At 50.0% G+C, this 19500-nt stretch overlaps 2 protein-coding genes across 3 annotated transcripts in view; both read left to right on the forward strand.

Moving 5' to 3' along the window:
• The window catches only part of AGBL4 (AGBL carboxypeptidase 4), a 1318466-nt gene that overhangs the window by 1065452 nt on the left and 233514 nt on the right, over positions 1–19500 (forward strand). The window lies entirely within an intron of this gene.
• Positions 1781–19500, forward strand: part of BEND5 (BEN domain containing 5) — a 51619-nt gene continuing 33899 nt past the window's right edge. The window contains exons 1-3 of one of the 2 annotated variants that reach the window (XM_066269239.1): positions 1781–2147; positions 6345–6434; positions 18627–18760. In XM_066269239.1, the coding sequence (XP_066125336.1) occupies positions 1922–2147; positions 6345–6434; positions 18627–18760 (450 nt within the window). In that variant the 5' untranslated portion in view covers positions 1781–1921. The remainder of the gene's footprint in view (positions 2148–6344; positions 6435–18626; positions 18761–19500) is intronic. The other variant, XM_066269240.1, reaches the window with a different exon arrangement.

Consider the following 19500-nt stretch of genomic DNA (forward strand, 5'->3'; position numbering starts at 1 on the left):
ACACTGGGACCTGGGAGGCGTGTGTTGATGGGGTTTGTCTGCACAACATCTTCCTTACATCACGGTAAAATCATTTGGGTGTTTTGCTTTATATACTTCATCATTAGTGTAACTGATCTGAAATGTGAGCACAGTGGTTTCAAAAGAGTAATGTTTTACGTGTTCTGACTATAAAGTCATACCTGCTTATTGTGGGAAAGGTAAATATAGAGCTATAAATGTAAAACACAGAGTAAACAAAATCACCCATCACTATTAAGAAACAACACTTTAGTGCATTTATTTTTATTTTTTCTTACAGGTTGGTTCATTAAGATGAATTTTTTTGAAAAGGTAGCACTTAATTGTGGCTAGGGTTTGAAGTAAGCATGCCTCTAATGAGACCATTTTTCTCACTATAATATAAATGCTTTTTTTCATACTCTCAGACCAGATTATAAGGGTATTAAGGGCAGGGAAGCTATGTTATTCATATAGTGACCTAATTTTGGCACAGGAATTCAACAATGAAACTTCAGTTCTGATATACTAACATGAAGGAATCCAGGTGTTTGTCCTGTCTGTCTGACTCTACGACCAGCACCTATCCCAGAATCTGGCATGTAGGACATATCCAGTGAATACTGGTTGCTTGAATAAATTAATGAATGACTGGACGGCTGGGTGAATGTGGATTTTTATTATTTTTCACCCAGAATTCATTGAGTCCCTACCAAGTGCCAGGTCTGAGCTTGGCAATACTTATATCAGCGGATATGAGCAGCCATATTTGAGACAAAGCCTACACTCTCAGAGGCATCACTGTGAGGGTGCAGACCCGCTTTGATGTGAGTTGGGGTTCCTAGGACTGTGGGGCCTTCTTTCAACTGGTGTTCATAGCCTGACTGGGAAGACCCAAAATCCTCCAAGGTCTCTTCTGCCTCTGATGTTAGGGACAGAGCAAAAACTGCTATTTCACGGTGTCCCATTCTTGAACTCTTCAAGATGCTCCAGATATATGCAGCCAGCCCTGGTCTTGCCTTCCTCAGAACACCCCTCAACTGCCCACTTCACTCCAACTGGTCCCAGTTCAGAGACAGGAATGTTGTGGAGGGGTGTTCTAGTGGAGGAAGACTACAGGGAGAGGGGCGGCCACGGCTCTGGCCCTCCACAAACCTTCCACCACCCCAGCCAACTGGCCCAACTGGAAGTCCCAGATAAGCCCAGTACTGGTCAGAACTAGTTTGGCAGGCTGGAGGAACGTCTCTGTCGGACTGACCCTCCCCACAGCGGGAGCTGGCAGTTTTGCAAAATTTAAAAAAAGGGAGGGTGAGGAGTGTGTGTGTGGGGGGGGGGGGGGGGGTATAGGGGCTGAGAGGCGTGGCTAAAATGATTTGAAACACCCCAAAATTCTGCTCGCTTGCAAGTGCAAGTTTACAGTTAAGATCCAAACAAGATTGCTCTCTCCCACATTCATTCTATCACACTCTCTCCTATCCTTTGCAATGCCGTTTTTTTGTTGCAATTTGTTTTGCAGTGCGATTGTTGAAGCAATATAATCCTGCCCGCAGCGCGACTTTTAGTCAATGCATTCTTTTCTGCAATGCTATTGTAATTATTATTATTGCACTTAAATTTCTCTGCCCTCTCCCTTCCTACTCGAAAGGCGCTCCGGCTGTGATTGCTCGGGTCTGACTTTGCAAGTGGCAGGGCGCTTCCAAACCCCCCTCGTCTGCCCCCCGCCCCCCTCTCCCCTCCCTCTCTTTTCCGCGCCCAGGCCAGAGCAGCCGATTGGCAGATCGGTGCTTTCAGGAACAATAACAGTGGGGGGACCCCGGGGCCCGGGGAGCCGCCCCCGCCCCCCCGGCCCGGCAGCGCGACTCGCGCCCCCCGCCGGGTCCCTAGCACCGCGCCAGCCTGGGGCCCGCCCCCGACGCCCACCATGTACGCCTTTGTGCGGTTCCTGGAGGACAACGTCTGCTACGCGCTGCCCGTGTCGTGCGTGCGCGACTTCAGCCCCCGCTCCCGGCTGGATTTTGACAACCAGAAGGTGTACGCTGTGTACCGGGGCCCCGAGGAGCTGGGCGCCGGGCCCGAGAGCCCCCAGCGCGCGCCCCGCGACTGGGGTGCGCTGCTGCTCCACAAGGCCCAGATCCTGGCGCTGGCAGGTGAGCGAAGGGCCAGGAGGGATGGGGGGACCCAGGCGGAGGCCGGGTGCAGGGCGGAGGGGGCCGGGGTGAGCCACTACCTGCTCAGGCCTCCTCCTCCCGCCGCCTAGGCTTTTCTTTGGGGCACGGGGTGTCTCTAAAAGGCCAGACCAGTTAAAAATACCGAAAGGTCCCCCTTTGTCTTCCCCGCCTTCCGACACTCCCGCGCTGTCAGTCTGTCTCTTCTCTTTTTCTGTGTCTGTCCTCTCTGTTTCTTCACTCCTGGCTCTTCACTTTCCCTTTCTCTCCCTGCCTGTTGTACTTTCATCTCTCTGGCTCTCACCTTCTCTTACCTCCACCCAGTACCTTCTTTCTCTGCTCTTCAGTCTCAAGTTTCTCTAGCTGTCTCTCTCCCTTTAAGGCCATTGATAGCTTGTGGGAGTGAGGAAGCAAGGCAGATATTGTCAGACTCCTCTCGGTGGGAGTCCCTCTTCAGAGAGGGAAGCTATGACATCCTTGCCCCATCGGGGCCATCCTTGGGCAGGTTGAGGAGGCCTTGCCCACTGGGCACCACTCTCTCTGGCCTCTCCCTGGCCAGGTGGTGGAGGTAAAGAGGTGGTGGCCCTTAGTTAGCATCCCTCAGCCTCCACACCCTCTTCGAGTCTCCCAGAAAGCTCCCAGAGGAGAGCCCAGGCCCAGGAAAGCATTTCTAGGTCAGGATAAGACCCAACTCCCGTTCCTGCTTTCCAAGGGCCTTGAGAAATAGACAGGGCAGGTGGTCTCCTTCCCATTTGACAGTGGAGGCTACTGAGATTCAGTAGTGATAGGACAGGAAACTGCCCCCTCCACCTCCTACACCAAGTTCTGTCTGCCACGCTGAGGCACATTTTCCTTTGCAAAGTGAAGGCAGTGGACCCTCCTTCCCAGCTAGTTTTTGGAGGCTTGGATATAAACATGAGAGGAAAAGGGAAGTATCAGTTGTATATTGAGGTATAACCTTCTAGCCGGTGAGGAGGGGATACCTGAGCGGCAGAGACAGTAAGCCGCCCTGCCCTTCACTTGGAAGGGAAAACCAGAGGTTAGGAACTGAACGAAGCTATTGCTAGTATTTTGTAATTTTGAGACCTTTTCTATTTTTCCTGACTTCCTTTGCTTTCTCACATTTAGCCTAATAGACAAATCCAAGCATGTATCATATTTAAATTTGGCAGAGAAGCAAACTGTGGCTCAAAACAGAGAAGTGGCTTGCCCAGGGTCCCATGGCAAATTAGCAGTAGAGTAGAGCTCCAGCTCATGAGTGGCACCCTTTCCACCTCCTGTTGTCTCTGGAAAGTAGGTTTGTGGGAGCTGAGGAGTGGAAGCAGAGCTGAAGGCGGATAAGCATCTGGGGCCTCTTTTTGACAGACTGTATATCCTCACCACCTTCCCGACACACCCTGGGGCACAGGGCTGTAGGCCCACTGGCAGCACCTGGGCTCAGAAAAACAGAATGAGGGGAAGTCCGTAGAAAAGGGAAACTTTTGTGGCTGATTGGGTTTTATTTAGTTTGTTTGCTTGCTTTTAATTACCTTAGGGAAGAGATTGGGAGTTAATTCCACAAGAGTATGGACCAGAGGAAGTAGCAACTAGGTTGTAACTAGTTACTTTAGCTTAGCTGCCCTTTGGCGACAAGCACGTTTGCTTCTTGGTGCTTGCATTAGACTCCTAGATCTGGAAGGGCCAGCAGGAGCGGGGAAGTGGTGTGGGTCAGGTGTCACTGGTATGTATGCACCTTTGTTGTGTAACAGCTGTTTTCCTCTTTTAGAGAGTGTTCGTTCATGCATTTATTCATTCAGTCAACATAAGCACTGCACTTGGCTCTTCAGGTACAACTCAGAGGCTGCTTAGGCCAGTGGCAGCCCCACAAACCATGATTTTAAAAATCAGTGCAAGTCCACCTAAGTAAGACACATGCAGTTATTGGTCTGAGGGCCTTGAATCTTAAATCTATATCAATTCATTCTCCAAGTTGGAATGCTGATATATCTCTGGGGTTATTAAAAAAAGAAGAAAAACACCCAGGCCAGTGTCTTTCAACCACCAGTCCACCAGAAATTCTGTGCCAGTCTGTGAGAGAGTTAGCCACACTGATGTTGTATGAAGATTATAGACCCAGTGATCTTAGTAAAATTCACTTATGCTTGGGGTGATTTTTGCCTTAGCGGTCCCTGAGCTAATTCTCCATTTTCACTGGTCCCCAAGTGTAAAAGGGTTGAAAACCACTGACCTAGGCAGCACCTAGAAACTGGCAGAGTAGGTCCTGAGAAGAAGGCTGCGCCAGTTGGAGCAGAGTGAGCTGCAAAGCACTTTCCCCTACCTCTCTTCAGCTCCCCCCCCCACTCTTGGGAGGAGAAAGGATAAAAGAAACAAACAACTTGAGGGTGGTAGACCACATTTTGAATTCCAATCAGCTGGTTAATTTTTAAATTGGAGCCGCTGCCCTGGCTACAGACCTGATTGGAAGAGCCAGGGTTTGTGTGGGAATCATTTATCCAGGAAAAACTTTGCCTGTGTGTCCGGAAACCCCATCGTGTCTTGAAGGTGGTGGCTCTGAGAGTTGCTTGCAGTGACATCATCTTAAAGAGCTCATCTTCTGCCCTCGCCTAGATGTAAGTGCCACTGTGCTGTGGCACCACGTGTAAGGAGGTGGGCCCTCAAGGGGGAGCAGAAGTGGCTTTCTGTTTGTAAATCAGCCACAAGTAAGCCCTAGTTGGCCCCAACAGCTTGGTTTCACAGGTGGTTCCAGGGTCACTCACGGCTTTTGCTGAGAAGTGTGTCACTTGAGTGAGGATGGGCCCAAGCTGCCCCAGAGCTGCCTGCCAGGGCATCTCTTCTCCTACTCAGGGGCTGCCAGCGCCCCTGCTGTGGAGCTGACCGTGCTTCAGCTCGTGGTGGTTCACACTCTGGTTCAGTGTGTGTCAAACCCTAAGCGATAGCCCTTTTCTTGCCAGATTGCAATTTCAGTTAAAGGGAAAAAAAAGAAACCCACCTCTACTGACAGTCTTGCTGAGTGCCTGTGCCGTGTCTCCGTTACATCTCCCTGGGACCCTGATGGTGGAGATCGCTATGGTTATTGTTTCCATCCCGCAGATGAGGACGCTGAGGCTCAGAGACTCGCCTGCGGCTGCAGTGTGCAGCAAATCAGTGACGGAGCCGGCCTAGGAGCCCAGGTGTCCCGGGCCAGGCCCCCGGTGGGCGGTCTCCTTCGTAAAGCAGTGACATCCCCATCAGCCACACAGGGGGCTTGGAAAGAGGGAGCGGAAATGGGAGGACTGTCCGTGTGGCTTACAGTTCAACACAAGGGTCGAGACCCAGGACAGTTTTAGTTGCTGAGTCTTCAGGCCCACTCTCCTCCTTCCCTTCTCTGACCAGCCTCCCTCCTACAGAGCGCACGCCTGGCCCGCCCCCTTCACTTGTCATTTTCCTGAGGAGACCTCAAAGGAGCTCCCATTCTCCGTGGAGAGTCGCATAACTCAAGACTTGGCTCACCTTGGGGCTGCGCTCTCTCCTCGGACACTCTGACTTATTTGCCAAACACGTTGTGAAGAGTGAGAGCTACCCATTTGGAGAGCTCACCATTATCTCACTGCTGCCCAGCCTGCACGTGGGGCTCATGGTATAGAAATTTTGAGTTTTTCTACAGGGCCAAAACTGGCTTCTCCAGACTCAGCATCTTAAAATTCTGTGCTTTCTATCCAGGCACCTGTGCTATGGTATTATTATTTAAGTGCGCTAAATTTCTTTTGTTGTCAAGTGTTCCCTTACCATACCCTGGGCTGTCTTACCCGGATGCACCGTGCACCAACACGTCTGAGGCACCGGGCTGGAGATGACAGCGTGACCGAGGGAGCAAGCACTGACTTTTCCGGGCGCTGCCCTGTAGGGTTTCTGTTGGGGGCCCGAGTGATGGAGAAGCGGGCATCACCCGGAGCCTCTGCCCAGGGCTGATACAAACGCGGAGCAGGGGTGGAGCCAGGCACCTGGGGAGCGTGGAGCAGGGGCCAGCTCTCCTCGGTTTGCAGTCACCTCTCCAGGCCTTCCTTCCCAGCCCCTCCTTCGTCGCTGCGCTCGGGCTGCCCAGCTGTCCCCCACCAACCAGTGCCTCCAGTGGTCACCTGTCTCCGCTCTGTTTTCTAACTTGCTGCCAGAATGATCTAAAACGGTGTTTTTCAACCACAGGTCCATGGACTGGTCCACCAGAAATTTCATGCCGATCTGCAAAAGAGTTAAACCACCTGATGTACGAAGATTTCAGACCCAATGATTTTAGTTGAGTTCCCTTATGCTCGGGGTGATTTCTTGCCTTAGCTGTCTCCAAAATCATTCTCCTATTTTCAATGATCCCCAAGTGTAAAAAGGTTGAAAACTGCGGGTCTAAAACACAATCTTAGTTCACCGTTCTCCTTAGAGCCAGCCCTGTTGACTCCTGAGGGGAATGACAGCTTCCTGGCCCGGCCTTGACAGCGCCCAACCCCACCTCAGGCCTCCAGCCCTGCCCACCCTTGCCCTGCCCCTTCAGGGGCAGTATTTTGCGCCACCTTGAGAACACACCCTCAGGCACTCCTTTGAACCAACCAAGATGGAGTCATCGTTGTCTGAGGCGGTGCCTCTGCCCAGGGAGCTCACCTTCCGGTGGAGAAGGCAGACATGTGCGTGTTTCTGGTCCCGTGAGCAGAGGGCTGTGATAGAGGAGTGGGCAAAATACATTGCCCTGCGGTGTTCCCTGTTCTTCCCTCTGCCCCAAAGAGTCCCCCCTCCTCGGAGCTCTCCTCTTACTTTGCTTGTTCCTGGCTTATGGATCTTAGCATTTTGTGACTTGTTTTGTAAACGTGCCAGTCTTCGGGCCAAATAGCGAGCTCCTGCAGGACCAGGGCCTCCTGCCTTGTTACTGTATCCACAGTGCCCAGAGCGAAGTCTGCAGCAGTCAGCCAGGTCGAAATCAGGGACTTTGGGAAGACAGGTGAATCTTTTGTGCTTGGGGAGAGGAAGTAGGGGGAATAGGAACCTTTGTAGCAGAAACTTGTGTTTTGGAACAGAAACCTGCAGTGAGATTTGGAGGTTTCATTCGACTTTGTTCATCTGGAAAAAGTCAACATTCTTTATCATCCCCTTGACTAAAAGCAACCCCACACTTGGGGAAATAGCTTCCAAACGTTCTTCTTGCTTTGGTGGTTTTAGCTCATTCGGGGCTCAGGTCCCAGCTTGGCATCGTTGGTCCAAATAGATCACTTGCTCCAGAAATGCTTTGGAACATCTACAAAGTTAGCAGCAAAGCAGGGGATGAGCCTATTTCATATGCAAAGATTGTTATATGTCATCAGTGGGAGACTGCCAACAAAAGGATTTATTTTTTTTAAAGCGAGTGAAAACTTTTAATTTAGGTTTTGACATGTTCTACTGATGTATGTTGGAGCAAAGATTGGAACTTGCCTGCTGTCATCTGTTGCAGATTCTACTGAAATGTTAACCATTAAAGGTTCAGTCTGATGTGATTTGTCTTGTTCAAAAACCACATTATTTGTTACAATTAAATAGTATGTGTGCAGAGTACTTCAGAGCTCTGGTTCAGAGGAGGAAAGAAAAACATGCCCGAGGCAAGCTGAGGTCTTGCTCTTTTTTTGTGGTGTTTTGTTATTCAAGACCACAGTCATTTTTTATTTTTAAAGACACAGCGGAAAAGTGGAATTCAAATTTAGATTTTTGACTCCAAGATTAATTCCCTTTCCACTATGCCTACCTGCTTTGTCTTGTAAGCTTCTGAGAGAGAGAAGAGGTGTGCACTTTTCATTTTAAAATACTTACCAGAAAAGCATACCTACCCTGAAGAGGTTTTCTCTGGTTCACTTAAGTTCTGCAGATACTGAGTTACACTAGATGGTCACCCTTACACTGGAGGGAGTGCAGAGGGAAGACTAGGCATTGGTTTTCACCTTCAAGGACTAATTTAGTAAATAGGAAATACCCGGTTCCAGGTGCAGTGCTAGGACTGTGCACATACATTCTCTGCATCCGTATGGGATGGGGTTTCTATTTTTCCCCAGAGTAGAGAGCTACTCAAACAATTGTTGAGTGAGTGCTGTGGATGCAAGGCAGTGTGCACCAGGCTCGTGGAGAAGTGGGAGCCAGCTTGGTCAGAAAGGATGGTAGCTAAACCGAGGTGGCAATGGCCGTGAGGGATCTGAGGGGCACTGGGAAGGCACGTCTGTGGCATTTGGGGACTGACTGGTGGCAGTGACATGCATGCTGATGAGGTGGTGGGTTGTCCATTAGAAGGGGAGGTGATGAGGGCACTCACAGGACGTCAGGGCAGATACTGCAGGGGAACACTCGGGTATGTGGCCTGAGGTTTAGGACAGCACTGTGACACTGAGCTGGCGACCCCAATGTGGAGGCCGTGGGCTATGAAGGGATGAGCTTACGGAGGGCCAGGGTGCGGAGAGAGCTATGCAGGAGAGCTCTTTAGAACACCAGCTTTGAAGCGCAGCAAGGCAGAGCCCAGAAAAGGTGACCAGGCAGGAGCAGCCACAGAGAGTCAAGCGATCAACAGCAGAGATGGGTGTTGTGGGAATCAAATGAGAACGGAGGCCTTTGGTCCCAGATCTAGGCCTGTTTTTGTTTCTTTTAATTACACCACAGCTGCTTTTCCCTCTGAGTTCACTAGTGAGACGTGGGATAGAATAGCTTCATGTCTAAGCCAGAGAATGAAAGATTTGCATGGGATGATATTTTGGGGAGTTTTCAATGTCTGGGTTTTGCCCCAGTGGAGGAAGGATCAGCACTGCTCTTTGGAGTTTGGTCCAGGAAGTGGAATTCACAGGGATTGGTGGAAGCAATGTAATAACTGCAGAGAAAGAGCAGGTGAACAGTGGAAAGAGAGTCCAGCATGGTGGTGAGTCCCTTGTCCCCAGGGGTCGCAAGCAGGTCAGGAATGTTCTGGAATAGAATCCTGCCCTAGGAGAGAATTTGATTATATGACCTCCAGGTAACTTCCTCAAGTATCAAGGAGGAAGTGTTAGCTGAAATAGAATAAGCTTTGAAGTCAGACAGTCTGGGTTCAAATCATGACATTGCCACTTATAAGCTGTGTGACTTAAGGGAAATTACTTCACATCTTTGAGTTTCAGATGCCCTCTATGTTATTTGGCAAGGTCATATGGAAAAAAATGTCTGGCACATAGTAGGTACTCATTAAACATAGGCAGCTGTTAAGGACTACAGTGTCTAAGAGTTGCTGAGAGAGCAGCTTGCTTAGTTGTAGGTACGGCCCTGGTGGAAAGGAGTGATCTGGAGGAACAAGCACATGTCAGGAGCAGAGAAGTTCATAACTTAACTATTGTGTGTCTTCATGAAAGGTTTACCCTCACTCCCCACGTTTTGCCCCTCTGAACCTCAATGCTGGTGCTGCTTACTACCATGGCAACAGCCTGGTGGAGCACCCGATGGTAGCTAAAGAAATGAGTCTGCAGGATGAGGCTCCTAGTGTTGTCTGTGCCCCAGGCCTGCCACGGCCAGTGAGGCGGGCCAGTGAGAGCAAGGGGCCCACAGAGACCCAGTTAGCATCTCCTTCTTTCCCTTCCCGGTTGGCCTCAGCAGGACATTTCTTCAGGTGTGCCACCTGGAGGGATTAGATCCTTTGTCCTTACCCTGAACTGCACAGAAGAGGAAGACCTGGAAGTCACGGAGGCTGGCCAGTGGTCACACAGCCGGAAGGACCTGTTGAGGTTCTAGGCTAGTCCTGGTAGCTTACAGGAAAGAACACCGAGGAGAAGTGACCGGCACCCAGAGGGACAGAGCCAGGCCTCGGGCCAGTGCCTCCCGAGTTCTTTCTGCCGCAACACAGCAGGGGCCTCTTCTCCTCGTTGCCTTGGTAGATGCAGTCCTTACAACTCGAGAATTTTGTCTGCCTTGGGTTTTATAAAAACACATCGTAGACCAGAGAGTGCAGTGTGCATATCTTCACTGTGGCTTGTCCGTTTTTAATGCCAACAGAAGACTTTACAGGGTATTTGAACAGATGAAAAACTTTAAACTCTCATATAGATATTTTTAAAACAAGACTAAACCTTTGTAAAACATTTTACGTTTAGCCTTTCAGAATTTCATCCTAACTAGCAAACCCACACCAGATTAAACTCCCTGACGTTGGATTCTTTTCTTTACCCAGCATGACTGTGTGTAAAATGGGAGTCAGGACAGCGCCCCTTCCATTTTAACTGTACTGCACATTCTCCAGTGCTGTCTTCTCTTTTGAAGACAAACTTGCACTGGGTTTCCCCTTCACCTGCCTCTTTTCTAGAACACTGTTTGCTTATTACCATGTCTCTGTCCTACCCCTCACCCCCAAGTTAACGGGATGTTTCTCCCTCTCGGCTTCATAACATATCAAGTTCTTCTATGTTTTTGAAGAGCATCTTTACCATATTCTATGGCTTTGAGTAGGGACTTTAATTGAGTATTATTTAGAGCTTGGTGGCCTTGATCAGCTTGTAGTTCAGGGGTTTGGCATCAAGTCACATTTGTATAGTGCGTGGTTCCATTTGGGAATGTATCACAGCAGTCTCCTAGAATATAGGCGAGGTCTTAGGAGAAAGGTGGGCACTTTGGAAGTTATATCGATACACTCACCATAATCTGTGTGCCTTTTAGTTCAGTTCAGGAAGTTACAGCAACTTGATAATTTTTCTCTTGTTCCTATAGGGCAATGAGATGACAAGAACAGGGCCTAAGTGTCATACAAACGTGATATGAAATTCTGATTCTGTTAGTTAATAGTTTTATGTCTTAGATAAGTCACCTCACTTTCTGAATAAATTATTATGAAAGTTCTTCAATAGAATTATTATGGGGATCAAATGCAGTGGTAAAAGTTCTTCAATAGAATTATTATGGGGATCAAATGCAGTGGTGCTAATAAAGAATTTGGCACAGACCCTGGGCACATAGTAGGTGTTTACTTAATATTTATGGAATGGATGAATGCAATTAGCTGGCTTCCTAGTATCTGGAAAGGAAGAGGAGATAGTTGCTGCCCAAATCCTTGGGCTTTTCTTTGCCCTGAAAACAGAAGAATCAGGAGGTCAGAACCAGTGAAGAGGCTACATGTCTGTTTCCAGTAAGACATTATTTGGTCTTAAGCTTGGAGCAGTTTGCAAAGGCAGGTTGACTAGAGAGTTTTCTTCATCCTTCTGAGTCAACTGCTAGTTTCTTTTGTGGTTTCCTGGAATTTAAAGCCAGCAGCATTCTCCGAAGCCACATTAAAGCGCAACATGAGGTGACTTGCTGTCTTAGGTGATCCACACCATCGCTCACCTTCATTAATGTGACCAGTTAAGAGTTATAGCTTCATGTCACCCTATGTTCAGTCTCCTCCTAACACCTCATTCATCTTGCTTGCCAGTGCCACATTAATCTTCCTAAAACATCTCTTTCATCATGTCTCGATGTGTTGGATACCCTCAGTGGTTCTCTCTGCCACGGGGTAAAAGCCAAGCACGTAACCCAAAAGGGCACCTCACAGCCACTATTCATTGAACGCCTATGACAAGAAAGGCACTGTGCTTGGTGCTTTACCTACACCCTCTTTAGGAAAAGTTCTGATTATCCCCACTCTACAGATAATGAAACTGAGAATCGGACAGGTTAAGCAGCTTGCCCATGTTCCCACAGTTATTACGTAGCGGGGCCGGACTTTCAAACCACAACTCCCTGATTCAAAAGACTGGGCTGTTTTTATTAAATCCTGAGCCTCCCTTTCCCAATCCTTTCTCCCACTTTTTATGATGATACGGAATAAGCGGTAGTCTATGGAACAGACATGGAGGTGACGCATCACCTTCAGCTCAGGTTTAGAGTTAGGAAGGCCTGAGGGCTGGAGGTTTGCCCCGTGTGAGCCAGTGTCCTTCAGGAAGTCAAACCTTGCATTCTGGCGGAGGTTCTTGGGACACACTGTTGTCCGGGGCCAAAAGGCAGGGACCTCTTAGCCTCGTGCTCAGCCCAGGGCAGGGGCTCAGTAAGAGCGAGCGCACTGACTGCAGGAAAGGGTGAGTGGAGGCCCCAGGCTTCCTGAGCCCTCGTCTAGGAGGAGCCTGGGGAGCCTCAAGGTGGACTCAGGAGCTAGTTAGCACTCAGAGGAGCCTCAGGATGCATGCGCCCCCCCAACGTGTATGGAGGCAGGCAGGACCCAAGTTGGGCGGCGTGCAATTGAAGGTACTCCCTGCTTCTGCGCCTTTCTGGAATTGACTCCTGTCTCTCCAGACCTTCCTGTGCTGCTCAGCCTGTCTTGTCAGAGAACCCATTCAACCCAAGGCCTGGCTCCAGTCTGTTTGTGTTGTGTCCGGGGGTGGTTACCACTTTCTGGGGACTTCCTGAGGACAGAGGGGTCAGATAGGAGAGCAGGAGTTAAGCGGTCTTCTGCTTTGAACTTGAGGCTGGGGCATTTGCCTAGCCTTTATTCATTCATTGAACATTTATTCTGGTTCTGCCATGCCCCAGGCAATGTGTTCAGAGAGCGTAGAGCTCAGGCTGGGAAGGCAGAGAGAGCTCGATGAAATCCTGGCCTTGCCCCTTTCCATCTGGGTGGCCTAAAGGCCTTCTTTGAATCTCTTCTTATATGGAAAAACATAACACAAAAACTAATGGCTAATAATACTTCATGGCAGGGTTGACGTGAGGTGTAGTAACATATGTGCAGAGCCCTGTGGTGGCATCTGATAGGTAGTAGACAGTTCACCAGCGGTAGCCTCTTTTTTAATTAAAGTGTAATTTATGTAACATAAAATTCACCATTTTAAAGAATGTACAGTGCAGCGGTTCTCAGCGCACTCATGATGCTGTGCTGCCATCTCTACTATTTAACCCTTCCCTGCTGAACGGCTTCCCGTGGTGGCCACCCCGTTTGACGGTCCCACCAGGAACGGACGGGACTTGCAGTCCAGCACTTGTTATTTTCTCTTCCTTCATTTTTTCTTTATTGCGTAGCCATCCTAGTGGGTGTGAAAGCGGTATCTCATTTCACTTCTGATTTGCCTTTCCCTAATGACTGATGATTCTGAACACCTTTTCATCTGACTGTTGGTACAACCTCTTTTTCCTTATTCTTCCATTAAACATTTTCGTTTGACGAGTCCCTGTGGTATGGCCAAGCCTAGAATATGGGCCCTGCCCTGAGGTTACTCACAGTCCAGTGGGGAAGGTAGATCTTCAAGCAGATCATTGCAACACGGTAAGAAAAGAGGCTCCAGAGAAGATATGTATAGTAAGTCCTCACTTAGTGTCCTTGATAGGTTCTTGGAACTGCAGCAACACAGCAAATAATGAGAACCATTTTCCCACAGGCTAATTGATAGGAACCAGAGTTAAGTCCCTATGGCAGCTCATCAACATTATAAGGAAACATACTGAGTATAACGATATTGGACATTGTTCGGGAGACCTGCTATACAGCATGTGATGGGGAGGGAGCCTTTGAGGAGGAAGGAGGAGCTGAGTGGGGGCTGAGTGGAGTTTGTCAGGAAAATGAGGAAGGAAGGAGACACATCTGTTAGATGGAAGAGCGGGGGGCCTTGGGCACAGCTGGACGAAGTGGGGCTTCCTGTCCCTTCTGAGGGTTGCCTGGCCCACACCAGGTCACAGGGCAGGCTCCTCCTGCATGCAGCAGGCCCCGGGCCAGCAGCTGGCTCCCTGGGCTTTCTCATCCGCCCCCTGTGTGTTCACACAGGGCCAGAGCTCTTGTTTTTAAGGAACATGGACTCAGCTGATCTGACCCCCACTTGAAGTAGGTGTTATATGCCCAATTCTACAGAAAAATGGAAATTACACTCAGTGTAACAGCTGGCCTGATTCCTACCCAGTGGCAGAACTGGACTTGGAACCCAGGCTGTCTGACTCCTAGTTTTTTCCACACTTGCAGGCTGAACCTCTCTGCTCATCTTACCTTGGCATTCAAGGCCTTTTATTCTATACATTCTAACTTTCCTCCTAACCCCTCTCTCCTGCCTATGATTGAACCATCTTTTGTAAACACTGCAGTCTAACTGTCTTCCCAACCTTACTTTTTTGGCTTCAATTCTTTTTTTTTTTTTTAATAAGAGATTTCTTTATTTTTTTTAAAGATTTTATTTATTCATTTTAGAGAGAAGAGAGAGAGAGAGAGAGAGAATGAGAGAGAGAGAGAGAGAGAGAAGGGGGGAGGAGCAGGAAGCATCAACTCCCATATGTGCCTTGACCAGGCAAGCCCAGGGTTTTGAACTAGCGACCTCAGTGTTCTGGATCGACACTTTATCCACTGCGCCACCGCAGGTCAGGCCTTGGCTTCAATTCTTTACTCCTATTGTGTGGTCCAGATTCTCACCATCCTACGTGGCTATTATTTTATGAGCGCTGACTGACTGTCCAGTGCCATTTACTCCACTCAGGTTCTTAACACAGAGACTTGATCATCTTCACAGCATCCAGGCACCGTGAGTAGAGATTATTTACCTCAAGTCTCAGATGAGAAAACAGTCTCAGAGAAGTAATGTAACTTATCCAGGATCACCCAGCAAGTATTGGCTCAGAGGCACCCTCTTCTCAAGAGCCGACCATGGTGTCGTTAACGGGAGTGATCACCCTGGCCCCCGAGGCCTAGAGCAGTCCTCTCCCCTTATTCATACTCAGTACTTGAGATCTTGGGTTATCTTCTTCATGGGTTTTTACCTGGTGTCCCCCAGCTGGGTGCTTATACCCTGTGTCCCAGGGACCAAGGTAGAGCCTGCAAGTGTAGAATCTCAGTAAAAGTTAAACTCTGGCACAGGAGGTAAAGCTCTGGACCCTGGCTATACAGTCTCAGATCTCATACTGTTCAGGCGATGACATTAACGTTTGGGACCTTGCACAACTCTAAGCTCTTCAGAATAGGAGCCTTGCCTGCCCTGCACTTCCTATGTCCCTGGGCCTGATTGTTGCATGGACGGACCCTTGGGCCACACCATTTGGTACTTCCATTTGCTCATCTGCATTATGAAAAGACCAAATGAGAGGAGCTGAGGATCAGTCTCAGTTTAAATATGAGTTTGAGGAGTCTGGTGATTGCTTCTATCCACATCATCATGATTCTGAGCTGCAGACTCTGCTCAGGGGCAGAGCAGAGCTTGTCATTTCCAGTTTGGTGGCTGCATCTCAAAATTTGCCCTTGAACTTGTCAAACTGAAAACTAGCCCAGGAGCTTTGCCCCAACATATTCAGAAATGCTAACACCACCCTCTCATCTCTTCTTCTCTTCTCCCTCCCTCCTTCCCTCTCTCTCTCCCTACTTCCCTCCCTCCCTACTTCTCTCCTTCTGCTTCTCCCTCCCTCTCTGCCCCTCTCTCCCTCTGCTTCTCCCTCCCTCTCTGCCCCTCTCTCCCTCTGCTTCTCCCTCCCTCTCTGCCCCTCTCCCTCTGCTTCTCCCTCCCTCTCTGCCCCTCTCCCTCTGCTTCTCCCTCCCTCTCTGCCCCTCTCCCTCTGCTTCTCCCTCCCTCTCTGCCCCTCTCTCCCTCTGCTTCTCCCTCCCTCTCTGCCCCTCTCTCCCTCTGCTTCTCCCTCCCTCTCTGCCCCTCTCCCTCTGCTTCTCCCTCCCTCTCTGCCCCTCTCTCCCTCTGCTTCTCCCTCCCTCTCTGCCCCTCTCCCTCTGCTTCTCCCTCCCTCTCTGCCCCTCTCTCCCTCTGCCCCTCTCTCCCTCTGCTTCTCCCTCCCTCTCTGCCCCTCTCCCTCTGCTTCTCCCTCCCTCTCTGCCCCTCTCCCTCTGCTTCTCCCTCCCTCTCTGCCCCTCTCTCCCTCTGCTTCTCCCTCCCTCTCTGCCCCTCTCCCTCTGCTTCTCCCTCCCTCTCTGCCCCTCTCTCCCTCTGCTTCTCCCTCCCTCTCTGCCCCTCTCCCTCTGCTTCTTCCTCCCTCTCTGCCCCTCTCCCTCTGCTTCTCCCTCCCTCTCTGCCCCTCTCTCCCTCTGCTTCTCCCTCCCTCTCTGCCCCTCTCCCTCTGCTTCTTCCTCCCTCTCTGCCCCTCTCTCCCTCTGCTTCTCCCTCCCTCTCTGCCCCTCTCTCCCTCTGCTTCTCCCTCCCTCTCTGCCCCTCTCTCCCTCTGCTTCTCCCTCCCTCTCTGCCCCTCTCCCTCTGCTTCTCCCTCCCTCTCTGCCCCTCTCCCTCCCTCCCTCCCTCTCTCCCTCCCTACTTCCTTCCCTCCCTACCTCTCTCCCTCTCTCCCTCACTCCCTCCCTCTCTGCCCCTTCCTCCCTCTCTGCCCCTCCCTCCCTCCCTCCCTCTCTCTCCCTCTCTATTCCTTTCTCTCCCTGTGTTATTTTTCACATGTGAAAACACCTACCCATTCCATATCAGGATAACTTCATTTGGAGCAGTGGTTTTCTTTTTACATTTTGGGACTGGCAAAAATAGGAGAATTATTTTGGGGACCGCCAAGGCAGAAATCACCCCAAGCATAAGCAAATTCGACTAAGATCACTGGGTCTGTAATCTGCATAGTATCATCAGGGTGGTTAACTCTTACGGACCAGCACAGAATTTCTGGCGGACCAGTCCTTGAACCAGCAGTTAAAAAACACTGATCTAGATTACTTTCTTTAGGTTTTCCTTCTTAGCAGCTTCTTGGCTTAGCAAGAGTTGCAATGATTTATTGGAAGGAAAGACCACATCCCTAATGGGTTGTTCATGCCTAACCCATTGGCTATATTTTATGGACACAAAGAGAACAAGAACCGGCTTTGCTTGTGAAAACAACCTGCGCTCCCCTAGGTAGTGGGAAAGGCTGTTTTCATCTGTGATCAGGAGGAGGTGGCTAACAGACACCCCTCTCTTTTTCTTGGGCAGTTCCTGAACACACTATTCCTTTCTTAAGTCAGCCCTTTGTTTTTTTTTAACTGTGTCTGTATTCACCCTGTGCTTCAGGAAAGAAAACGGTTCCTAGCATGTTGATAACCAGTTTTCACATTCCCACTCACTGCGTGCCTACTGCGTACCAGGCGCTGTGCAGGGAGTTGTTGCTGTCACCCACCCACACAGAGGAGACCCCTGGGCTCAGCTAGACCACGGCCTTCCTCACCCTGTCACAGAGGAGCTGAGGCCCACATGGGAGCCCCTCTCACACTGGAGTCCCACCTCTGACCAATGGGGCTTCCAGTCCTCAGACCATTCGGGAAGATTTGGCATTTGATCCGTCTGGAATGGTTAGGGGCTTATAAGCTTTCTTCTCGGCTTTCTTAACATGTTATGAGGAGCGCAGCCTGGCCTGGGGGAAGTGTAGGAGTGTTTAGCACAATCACATATGCGTGCACACACACTCATACTCACACATCAAGACCCTCAGAGACTGGATTTAACCAGCCACCTCACCATGTGCCGCCCCCCACCCCAGCATTGGGCAACATGCTAGCAACCACATTTCGGACACAGTAGTGGGAACCTGTGAGGAGTAGAAGAAACAGCCATTCCCACAGTCTCAGGGGAATCCCAGTGAACAGGCCCCAGTGTTTCCACCACAAGGGCCCAGTCCCAGAGCATATTCAAGTTTCTACCTTGGGAGCTCTCCTGTTGGACCTTTTACTTCTGATTTCCACTGTGAAGACAGGTTTGGGAAACACAGATTGAAATCGGGACAGGAAAAAAAATTCTCTTAGATCATCTGAAGTTCACACGAGAAAGTGGGGCAGAAAAGTGCCTCCTAGAGTTGGGTGGCCCTTTACAGTCTGTAGCACACCTGAGTGCGTGTGTTGTTACGGCACACAGGTGCAGGGCGCGCCGCCCGCGGCCCGTCCCCACCCCGGCTCCCACAGCCCCTTCCGTCCTCTGGGTTTGAGTTCCCCCGTCTGTCAAGTGAGAGAGGTGGACCAGTTGATCGCTGGGGCCCCTCCAGCTCTGTCCTTCTGTGATCGGATACCAGCCAAAAGGCTGTAAATGTTACCTGTTACTCTTTCCCTGTCATACCTCCACCTGTCCCCTGTCTGGGAGGCCCCTGTCCTTCCAGCTCAGTCTTGACCTCCATAACTGCTGTTATCCCTTTGCTGCCTGTTGGTGCCTGAGCCGGCATAAAACCACCAGCTTTTTCGGGGCAGTCACTGGCTTAGCAAGATCTCAGTTGTGGAGGGATTCATGTGCTAGTTAAGTTTAGACCAGATAGCCATCTCAGGGCCATTCCACCTTCTAGATTCTGGAATTCCATAAAAGGCCGCCCTTTCACCAGGACTGGGAGCAACCCCTGTGCAGATTTGCTGCACACCATGTCAGCACTTCAGCAGAGACCCTGAGACCGGAGCCGACGTGGCCCGCTGCGTTCAGGTCTCTGCATGCAGGAGGGGACAGCCCTCAGGGGTGTCTGCATTTTTTCTAGTTTTTTTTTTAACTGGTCTGGCCTCCATCATTCTGTAGCTTTTAAGGATATGGGCATTTGTTTTAGCATTTTGACTCATAATGAACCTTGTTCTCTTGCCGTGCATTTTAGAAGACAAATCTGACCTTGAAAACAGTGTGATGCAGAAGAAAATAAAAATCCCCAAACTTTCCCTCAATCACACAGAAGAAGATGGGGAGGCTAAAGACTATGGGGAAGAAGATTTACAGCTTAGACACATCAAGGTAACAAAACTTTCCTGGTATTTCTGGTATTTTTGGGGGGGTGGGTGGGTGGGGGGAGAATATGTGAGAACATTTTCAGATTTTTGATGGTTAAAGAATTCTAGCCTGATTTCCTGTCACCATGTAGCACCATATCAATGTCCCCTGGTGCCACAGGTTAGGAGAGGGTTGAAATAGCTGAAGTGCTTGTTGGCCAGCCTTCCAAGCACCCTGACTCACCCTGACCACCGAGCACGGTCGGTTTGCACAGGCCACGTGGTGTCATCACCGCGGAGCGTGCAGAACGGCACCTTTCTCTCCAGCCCACAACTCTGGAGCGGTCTCTGCTGAGCTCCAGGAACATGAGCAAGCTGTTCTTGGGCAGCAGTTCTGAGCCGGTCACTATCCAGTTGTCCCAAACAGCTAAGGAAGAACTCCCTGAAAACAGGACGAGCCAGGTGCACAGAGGAGGTTGATGGGTTGAAAGAGAACTTTGGCATGAGGTTGCATTTCTTTGGTGTGCACCCCAGTTGGTCTCCTCCAGCCTTTATTTGTAAACATGCTAAAAATCTCTTTCAACGAGCCAGGAACTTGTTCTGTGCCCTGGGTACCACAGAGGAAGGGAGGAGAAAGGATGCCTTCTGCACTGACCATAGTCTGACTTTGGACACAGGGTCAAGGACATTCCCAAGGTATAATCCAAAAGATGGAGTTGAGTTTCAGCTCATTGTCCCCTTGCTATGAGCCTGGCCCTGTGCCCG

The sequence above is a fragment of the Saccopteryx bilineata genome, chromosome 3, assembly GCF_036850765.1.
Source record: "Saccopteryx bilineata isolate mSacBil1 chromosome 3, mSacBil1_pri_phased_curated, whole genome shotgun sequence".
Taxonomy (NCBI): Eukaryota; Metazoa; Chordata; class Mammalia; order Chiroptera; family Emballonuridae; genus Saccopteryx; species Saccopteryx bilineata.